This window comes from Microtus ochrogaster, unplaced genomic scaffold (genome assembly GCF_000317375.1).
Source record: "Microtus ochrogaster isolate Prairie Vole_2 unplaced genomic scaffold, MicOch1.0 UNK31, whole genome shotgun sequence".
NCBI classification, from domain to species: Eukaryota; Metazoa; Chordata; class Mammalia; order Rodentia; family Cricetidae; genus Microtus; species Microtus ochrogaster.
Genome location: NW_004949129.1, coordinates 1,932,036 through 1,941,449, shown reverse-complemented (window position 1 = coordinate 1,941,449; position 9,414 = coordinate 1,932,036). Strand labels below are relative to the sequence as shown.

The window sequence follows — 9,414 nt, the reverse complement described above, 5'->3', positions numbered from 1 at the left end:
CCCAGCAGAGCAGAGAGCCAGGTGGGCCTGAGCCCCAGAGGTACCCCATTGCCCCTGACTCCTTCATTGACCCCGGGTGGTCCGCAATACAGAGAGGGATTTCCCAACATGCCACACGTGCCTCCCTCCTTAGCCCAGTCTTTTTCTGTTGACTTGTGTTTCAACAAGTGGATGAGGACCTGCCCAGGATGCTGTGGGGTAAGGGATGCTAGGAATGTGGTTGGTGTCCCAAGAGCCTCCCTGGTGATGATGCTTCTTTAGGGACACTGGCCAAGTTCAAGGACCTAGAACTGGAGATAAACTGTGGCAGCATGCAGAGCCGCAGTGTTCGAGCTGGGTGGCCGGAGGTTTCCAGGAGGGGGCGCTGTGCTTCCTTTGCTCTTAGGTGGAGGATCAGGCAAGTCTAGAGTAGTGAAGAGATCTCTAGGGTGTGTGCAGTGACCCCCAGAGTGCAGAGGGGTGAAAGTTGAGGCAATGAGGGCCAGATCTGACGAGTAGAGTTCTTTTTTTTTTTTTTTTTTTTTTTTTTTTTTTTTGTTTTTCGAGACAGGGTTTCTCTGTGGCTTTGGAGCCTGTCCTGGAACTAGCTCTGTAGACCAGGCTGGTCTCGAACTCACAGAGATCCGCCTGCCTCTGCCTCCCAAGTACTGGGATTAAAGGCGTGCGCCACCATCGCCCGGCTTAAGAGTAGAGTTCTTGACCACTGTGCCATGGATTGCCAGAGGCGAGCTTTGGAAAGGAGAAAAGCAAGCTGGGGATTGCTCTAAAGAGCTGTTTGCTCACGAAGCAAGCATTCATGAAATGTTTGCTATATATATGGCAGGCCTTGTACAGAGCAAGATGGGGTAAAAGGGATCAAGGATGGCTGGGCACAGTGGCACACACCTATGACCCCAGCGTTTGGAAAATGGAGGCACATACATGTAAGCCTGGGACATACAGTCAAAAGAATAAGCGAATCAACACATAAATGGTCTGATGAATATCAAGGGGCCCTGTGTGCCCCAGGATGAGCTGAGTCATAAAAAGATTATATCAAGAAGAAATTGGGGTCCTGGTAATGGGTGTCCTCGGTGTAACAGCCACAAAGCATGGGAAACCATGACTCCTTGGAGAAAGCTTTGACTAGTACCTTAGAGTCTTGGGGGTACACATTCCTGGATCCCATTTCTAAGTGTGGCAGGATTCCTGGGGTGGGCATAGTGCAGATTAGTAAGGTCTCTGTTGAATGATCTCCCATGAAGTGTTTTGTTGTTGTTTTTGTTTTTTGTGTTTTTGGTTGTTTTTCAAGACAGGGTTTCTCTATATAGCCTTGGCTGTCATGGAACTTGCTCTGTAGACCAGGCTGACCTCGAACTCACAGAGATCCGCCTGCCTCTACCTCCTGAGTTCTGGGATTAAGAGCGTGTGCCACAGCGTCCAACTTCCCATGATGTTTTTGAGCCAAAACACATTCCCGTCCCTTCATGGGGTCTCTTCAAATTTCCTCCCTAGACTAGCTCTAATCTCCGATTTTGGTCTCTGCTTTCAGCCCGGCTACATCAATCATCGCGACTGTGGTCGGCATCCTGTTGTTCCTGGTCATAGGGGTGGTTGTTGGGATCCTAATCAAGAGGAGGCGGCAGAAGATCCGGAAGTATACAATGCGAAGGTTGCTGCAGGAAACTGAGGTGAGGTGGGGGGGAGGGCCTCCTAGCCCCTCCCCCCCACCTACTCTCGCTTGGCGCTCACCCTGCCATCCTCTCAATCCAGCTAGTGGAGCCACTGACGCCCAGTGGAGCCATGCCCAACCAGGCTCAGATGCGGATCCTCAAAGAGACTGAGCTAAGGAAGGTGAAGGTGCTTGGATCCGGAGCTTTCGGCACCGTCTACAAGGTCAGGAGGGGCTGGGTTCTGGCACGGGTGGATATGGAGGGGCTGTGCCTGGAGGGGCGTAGACAAGAGAAAGAAATGGGCCTAGCTGGTGGTGGGGAAGAGAGGCTACTCCTCAATGGCTTCTTGGGGACCTGCTGGATCTGAACCACAGACCTGACTCAAGTCCTTTCTGTTCAGGGCATCTGGATCCCAGATGGGGAGAATGTGAAAATCCCCGTGGCCATCAAGGTGTTGAGGGAGAACACATCCCCAAAAGCTAACAAAGAAATCCTGGATGTGAGCCCCTTCACCTTCTCCCTTGGGACTTGTGAGAAGCCCCCTCGCTGCAGATCTGGGCTGCTTTCTCTTCATTAGGGTTTGAGATGGAACCCCTAAACCTTGCCTCTTGATCTTCCTGGTCTGCAGACCATGCAGGGATGGGAGGGTCTAGGAGGGGAGTATGGTGGGTGGGAGTAGGTGATTTTCTGTATCTCAGTGGACCCTTCCTTGCAGGAAGCGTACGTGATGGCTGGTGTGGGTTCTCCGTATGTGTCACGCCTCCTGGGCATCTGCTTGACATCCACAGTGCAGCTGGTGACACAACTTATGCCCTATGGCTGCCTTCTGGACCATGTCCGAGAACACCGAGGTCGCCTGGGCTCCCAGGACCTGCTCAACTGGTGTGTTCAGATTGCCAAGGTATGTGCTTAAGGGGCTTTCTGACCCTGCAGGTCCTTTGGGTGCAAATCCCTGTCTTCATCTGGGGCCAGAATGGGGTGGGAGGTGTCAGTAAGGTGAGATCCAGACTCCAGTTCTACACTGGTGCCCATTTTTCAGGGGATGAGCTACCTGGAGGATGTACGGCTTGTGCATAGGGACCTGGCTGCCCGGAACGTGCTGGTCAAGAGTCCCAACCATGTCAAGATTACAGACTTTGGGTTGGCACGGCTGCTGGACATTGATGAGACAGAGTACCATGCAGATGGGGGCAAGGTTGGAGAAGGGAGGGGTGGGGTGGTATCTGGCTATCGGGAGAACTTTGAGAAGGGTCACGTCCCTACTACACCCATTCAGGACTTTTTGCTCTGCGTTCCCAGGTGCCCATCAAGTGGATGGCTTTGGAATCCATTCTTAGACGGCGGTTCACCCATCAGAGCGATGTGTGGAGCTATGGTGTGTGGCGGTGGTGATAGGGAGGGTTGGATGAGTAGCCTTGGCAGGGTGGGATACTGGTATGAGAATGAGGGTGGGTATGGAGGAGAGGGGGAGGGCTGCTGATGCCCACCCTGTGTTGGCCTGTGCCCACCTGGGGTATGAGGAGACTGGTTGATCCTCCCTTTTGGCTAGCCTCTCTCATTGTACACCTAAGCTTCCTGTCCCCCCTCTCCTGATGCCTGTCTGTCTTAGGTGTGACGGTGTGGGAGCTGATGACATTTGGGGCCAAACCTTACGATGGGATCCCAGCCCGGGAGATCCCTGACTTGCTGGAGAAGGGAGAGCGCTTGCCTCAGCCTCCAATCTGCACTATCGATGTCTACATGATTATGGTCAAATGTGCGTGGTGGGCGGGGCTGAGCCTCAGGTGTAGAGGAGGGGTGGTCTGACCTGTGTGTGGGTTCTGGGGGAGGAAGAGTGAGATATGAATGGAGAGGTGTCCCTGAAGGAAGCCTCCAAAGGTGCTTTGTCCCACTCACAATGGAAGTCCTAGCTGCTCGAGAGGACAGCTGTTGAGGGGAAAGATGCCATTTTAAAGGGGGCACCTAGGAGAAATACTCCAGGACTCTGGCTCAAGATCCAGAGTCCACTTGTGCTTCTCTGCCATGTGTTTAGCCAGGGTCGTCTAGGCCAGACTCAGAGGGAGCAGGAAGGGGCCAGGCAGCTGGTCCTGGGATAAGGATGCTGAGCTCTCTCCTGCGCTAGGTTGGATGATAGATTCTGAATGTCGCCCAAGATTCCGGGAATTGGTGTCAGAATTCTCCCGCATGGCGAGGGACCCCCAACGCTTTGTGGTCATTCAGGTACTGGGCCTTCCCACAATCATCGCTGCCCTAATAGCATCCTCCTTCCTGCAGAGACCTGAGAGGGAAGGGACTTGGATACCACTTCCCCAAGCCCAGCCCCCACCTCTAGTCCAAGCTTGGTGAACCTTTCTGGGGAAGTTAACGCTGGGCTGGGGAAGGGCTGTCACTTGGTGTCTCTTTCCCTAGAACGAGGACTTGGGTCCATCCAGCCCCTTGGACAGTACCTTCTACCGTTCACTACTCGAGGATGATGACATGGGGGACCTGGTAGATGCCGAAGAGTATCTGGTCCCCCAGCAGGGATTCTTCTGCCCAGACCCTGCTCCAGGCACCGGGAGCACAGCCCACCGTAGGCACCGCAGCTCGTCTACCAGGGTCAGTGCCCATCTTAGAGCAGAGGCTACCGGGGTCCCTTCCCTTGGTGCTCCCCGACATTTACCTTCCCTTAATATTCCATGATCAGTACTGCTTTCCAGCTCTTGGGGCTCCATTCCCTTCATAATGACTCCAAGGTGACCTGTGTTTTTCTCCCGGGAACCTATCATTCCCCGCCAAGGTCCCCCTCCCAGACCTATGAGTAACTTCTCTCATGACCCTCTCTTACCCCAGAGTGGAGGTGGTGAGCTGACACTGGGCCTGGAGCCCTCAGAAGAAGAGCCCCCCAGGTCTCCACTGGCTCCCTCGGAAGGGGCTGGCTCTGATGTGTTTGATGGTGACCTGGGAATGGGGGCAACCAAAGGGCTATCTAGCATCTCTCCACACGACCTCAGCCCTCTACAGCGGTACAGCGAGGATCCCACATTACCCCTGCCTGCTGAGAATGATGGCTACGTTGCTCCCCTGGCCTGCAGCCCCCAGCCCGGTATGGAATCCAGGCCTGAGAGATTGGGAAGAGGGGAGTTGGGAACCCTCAGGCCACACCCACTGAGGGGCAGGGACATCTTAGTTCTTTTCTCTATCAGCTCCTCTTCTCTCCACAGAATATGTGAACCAGCCAGAAGTTCGGCCTCAGCCCCCCGTGACCCCAGAGGGTCCTCTGTCTCCTGTCCGGCCTGCTGCTGCTACTCTAGAAAGACCCAAGACTCTCTCTCCTGGGAAGAATGGGGTTGTCAAAGACGTTTTTTCCTTTGGGGGTGCTGTGGAAAACCCTGAGTACTTAGCACCCAGAGGAAGCACTGCCTCTCAACCTCACCCTTCTGCCTTCTGCCCAGCCTTTGACAACCTCTATTACTGGGACCAGAACCCATCAGAGAAGGGGTCTCCACCAAGTACCTTTGAAGAAACCCCTACGGCAGAGAACCCTGAGTACTTGGGCCTGGATGTGCCCGTCTGAGGATACGTCTGCAGAGACCCTGTTCTGCCTTCAAAGGGAGGGAAACCTGGCTTGTGCTCTCCCTCACCGCAAAGCAGGGAGAGGTCCTCTGGCCACATAACATCCAGGGCAGCCTGCTGTGTCAGGAACCCACCCTATGGAGCCCTTCTTGCTGCTTGAATCATCCCGAGTGGTCGAGAGGGGCCATGTGGCTGGAAGAGACGGCACACTGGACAGCCTTGGTGGATTCCAGACTGCCCTGACAGTCCGTAGGGTCCAGTGGATATTACAGTCATGGCTTCTCGCTTGGCCTGGCTCTCTTGGTTCTGAGGACTGAGGGAAACTCAGCCTAGAAGGGAAGAGGCCCCAAGCGAATATCTTGGGAACAGGACAACCCACTAGGACTGAGTCGTGCGTGCATTCCACAAGGCAAGGGATTGCACTAGCATCCAGACCATCCTTGTACAGAGTGTATTTTGTTCTGTTTTTACTTTTGTTTTTTAAAGCTGAAATAAGGACACCGTGGGAGAGTGGCTGTTATATGGAAGTTAGGGAGTGGTGTGCCTCTTTGTCCATTTGCAGTGAGATTTGTAAAATAGGACGCCAGCCTACGTCTGGGAGTGGCTCTGGGCCAGGCCGTCCTGCTCACCTGACACATAGCTCTCCCCCCAGCGAGTGGGTAGTTTGAGGTGGTTTGGTTTGGGGCTAGGGGACTGGGGAGTTAGGATTCCTTTCTGAGGACCCTTTGGCAACAGGGTCGTTCTCCATTGGACATACTCATTCCAAGGCCATCACTGGAATGAGGTCCTCTCCCCCTGGGGGAAGGGGCTCTGTGACTCATCTTCCTTGCCTAAGAAAGCTGCCTCTGTCCAGAGAGGGCCAACCCAGTAGGTGTTAACAGGTCTGGACTGACCTCTGTGCTCCTGCAGGCTGGACATAAACACACACCAGTTGCACAAGTGTTTGTAGCGCTAATAGCTCTTTATTGCCAATAGCTGACACTACCCAGGACTCAGGGAAAATAAGTTACAGAATCTGCCAAGCTGGGGAGAGGACCGAGCTGCAGAGGGCACCACGGATCCCAGGAGAGGGGTGTGAGATGGTCGTGGAAATGTCCACAGAAAACATCTCCTTTCTGCCTCCAAGACCATAGAAATGTCTAGCCCCTCCTTGTGCCCAAAGGGGCTAAGTGGAGCTAAGTGAGGGGCAAAAGGCAGAGGAAGTTCCTAGTGGAGCTCCAAGGAAACAGGTTTGAGCCCCAGAACCAAGCTTTCAAGAATCACGTGTTGTCACAGGATGACACAGGGAGGCCGGCTATTGGTGATTTTTTCTAAAGGTTCTCCATTGCTTGCTCTTCGGATGGCCTCGATGAGCTGGAGAACAGAGACAGGGGCAAGTGGTAAGCATAAGAGAGGAGGGTGTGCCTCAGCCATGCTTCCAATGCTGCCGATACTCACATCTTTCTCATAAGGAAAACCCCCGTTCTCCAGCTTGGAGAACACCAGCTGTCCATTGATCTCAATCTCAAAGGCCCCTGGTATGAAACAAACGCAAGAGTGAGCTAAAAACAGGCAGACACCAGGGAGGGCCTTGGCACTCCAGAGACTACAAGCATGACGGTTCGTGGTCTCCGCTGACACCATGAGTGACCCGGGTTTTAGATCCTTAAGCCATTCGGGAAGACTCACCTGCGTGTCCCTCCATCACGCCATTAAGGGCTTTCACTCCAAACCCACACTAGGCATTTTCAATGTGCCAGACCCTGCTAGGGGGTTTATACACAGTCAGCTCTAGAAGGCAGGAGAGCTGGGGTTTATAATACAGACTGACTCAGCAGGTGCTCTGCGGATCTCACCTGTTCCCCCGTGTCGCGACTCAATCTCGATGCCCGGATACTCCTCCTTCACGGCGCTCGCCAGCTCCAGGTAGGTCGCCTCAAAGCCGCAGGGTTCACTGGGGAGAAGAGACGTGGGGTGAGCTGGGGCTCCGGGGGTGGGGCCTCCCGTGGACCCACCCCCATCTTGCCGGCGAACACAGGGCTCCTTTTCAGCCCCAGTGGCTCACCAGTACTCCACCACGATGTGGACTCCACTGCCTGCTTCCACCTCCCCGGGAGGGGGCACTACGGACACCTGTCCAGGCTCCCCACTCATTGCTGCCCGCTCCGCTGCAGGGCTGCTTCCGGGTGTGACGTCAGCCAAATCACGTGAGGGGCGTGGTCATGGGCGTGACGGACCTCTCCTTGCGTCTGGGCGCCCCCTGCAGTCACCAGCCATTGCTACGTCTTGTTCCTGTACTGCATAAAGAGAGCGAGTATCTCGGGCTCAGCTGGGCAAACCTATCCAAACCCTCCCTGGTCTGGGTTTTGAGAGCCCTGCATTTCTTCGGCGTCCGTTGCTCACTGGACGTCATGGATTTGTTTAAATAACACACTGCCTCTGATTGCAAAGCTCTTTTCCATTTACAAAAGACAGAGAAAATGGGGCAAGCATCTAAGGATGGGGCCGAAGTAGCTGATGCTTTGTGATTGTTGCTGTTTCTCGCTAACATGATGATGACATTTGAAACCAGCCGTCAATTACATGCTTGAGTTCTTTTTTCTTTTTGTAACTTTTGTAACTTTTAACTATGTATATATGTGAGTGTGGATTTGTGCATGTGATGGCGTCTCTTAAAACTTTTATTACTTTATTTATTAATTTGCGTATGAGTGTGTATTGGAGGTGGGGGCCCGTGCCACACAGCATACTTGTGAAGGTCAGAGCACAGTTCTCAGGCGTCGGTCTCCTTCCATCCTGTGGGTTCCAGGGATTGAATCCAGACTGTCAGGCTCTGTCGCAAATATCTTTACAGGTTCAGCCACACGTCAGCCCAACACTCTAGTTCTCTGGACTCTAAAATGCCAAGTGGTACCCTTTCCAAACCTTTAACTCTTTCCTGCAACTAAAGCAGTCCGGGAAGTACATGCTCCTCGGGCAATGCTTCCTCTCGGGCACCCACTTTTTGCACACCCAGTGTGTAATTCTGGAAGAGGAGGAAGCCTGAGGACTTGCCTCTTCCTTCCCTGAAGCATCACGGTATCATAACAAGGCACCCAGTCTGGTGTCTCTTTAAACTGTTCATTGTTTGCTCAATTTTTGTTTGTTGGGTTCTGTCGTGGTCCCATCCAGTTAGAACACAGAACGTTTCCATCAGTCTAAGAAGGCCCTTCATATTGGCTTGCCATCCATCTCGCTTCCAGCTCCAGTCCTGAGCAATCACCGGTCCGCTTTGCGTGTTTTTTCCCGGATATTCCACATAAACGGATTCATACAACACGCAGCTTTTGCTCTGGTTTCTTTTTGAACAATCTTCACTCCAGTGGTGACCCGAGTTCCTTTTTACTGATGAGTAGTATTTCGTTCCATTGTGTAGACAGAGCACAGTTACTACCTATTGACATTAATTTGGGTTTCTTTGGTTTTTGTCTGTTTTGAATAACGCTGCTATAAATGTAATGTCTTTTTGTGGATGTGTGCCACCGTTTCTCTTTGGTAGATTCCTAGGAGCAGAATTATTGGGCTACCTGGGAAATCTATATTTAACCCTTTATGGAGTTGCCTACCTGTTTGTTTTTCCCAAGCAGCTGTCTCATTTTGTGCTACCAATAGCAATACAGTACACAGGGATTTGTTTCCTTATAGCCATCACACAGATTGGTTTCCTGTCTCTTTGATGATACCTACTCTGGTAGGCAAGGCTATTGGCCGTCTTTTCAGGTGCTCAGTAGCCATTCATACATATTACTTGAAATAGAAACATTCATTTGGTTTTTCTTTTTCTTTCTTTTTTTTAATTTTTGGTTTTTCAAGACAGGGTTTCTCTGTGTGGCCCTGGCCTGTCCTGGAATTCACTCTATAGACCAAGCTGCCCTCGAGCACAAGAGATTCACTGACCTCTGCCTCCCGAATGCTGTATTAAAGGCCTGTGCTTCCACCACCTGGACAATTTTGTTTTGTTTTTGAAATGGGTCTCACTGTGTAGGTCTAACTGGCCTGGAACTCCCTATGTAGACCAGGCTGGCCTGGAACTCACAGAGATACAACTCCTTCTGCCTTTTGAGCATTAGGATTAAAGGCATGCACCATGCACCACCATGCTCAGTTTTATAGCCTAGTTTTAATTGGGCTACTTATCTCCTTATTATTGGTATTTAATAGCTGGGGGATGGTGGCACAGGCCTTTAAT

General features: G+C 52.4%; 2 protein-coding genes across 2 annotated transcripts in view; one reads left to right on the top strand and one right to left on the bottom strand.

Moving 5' to 3' along the window:
• Positions 1-5,835, top strand: part of Erbb2 (erb-b2 receptor tyrosine kinase 2) — a 24,861-nt gene extending 19,026 nt beyond the window's left edge. Inside the window, exons 16-27 of the mRNA XM_005368282.3 lie at positions 1-21; positions 1,532-1,670; positions 1,753-1,875; positions 2,053-2,151; positions 2,368-2,553; positions 2,692-2,847; positions 2,952-3,027; positions 3,262-3,408; positions 3,775-3,872; positions 4,062-4,250; positions 4,485-4,737; positions 4,856-5,835. The exon at positions 1-21 is cut by the window's left edge and continues 27 nt beyond it. Coding sequence (XP_005368339.1) covers positions 1-21; positions 1,532-1,670; positions 1,753-1,875; positions 2,053-2,151; positions 2,368-2,553; positions 2,692-2,847; positions 2,952-3,027; positions 3,262-3,408; positions 3,775-3,872; positions 4,062-4,250; positions 4,485-4,737; positions 4,856-5,208 — 1,840 coding nt within the window. The 3' untranslated portion in view covers positions 5,209-5,835. The remainder of the gene's footprint in view (positions 22-1,531; positions 1,671-1,752; positions 1,876-2,052; positions 2,152-2,367; positions 2,554-2,691; positions 2,848-2,951; positions 3,028-3,261; positions 3,409-3,774; positions 3,873-4,061; positions 4,251-4,484; positions 4,738-4,855) is intronic.
• A 313-nt stretch (positions 5,836-6,148) lies between these two features.
• Positions 6,149-7,376, bottom strand: Mien1 (migration and invasion enhancer 1). The gene is made up of 4 exons (XM_005368281.3): positions 7,252-7,376; positions 7,043-7,140; positions 6,645-6,721; positions 6,149-6,560 (listed from the first exon to the last, which is right to left on the bottom strand). The coding sequence occupies exons 1-4, from the start codon at positions 7,338-7,340 to the stop codon at positions 6,477-6,479; spliced, it is 348 nt and encodes a 115-aa protein (XP_005368338.1). The 5' UTR covers positions 7,341-7,376; the 3' UTR covers positions 6,149-6,476.
• Between the last annotated feature and the right edge of the window lie 2,038 nt (positions 7,377-9,414).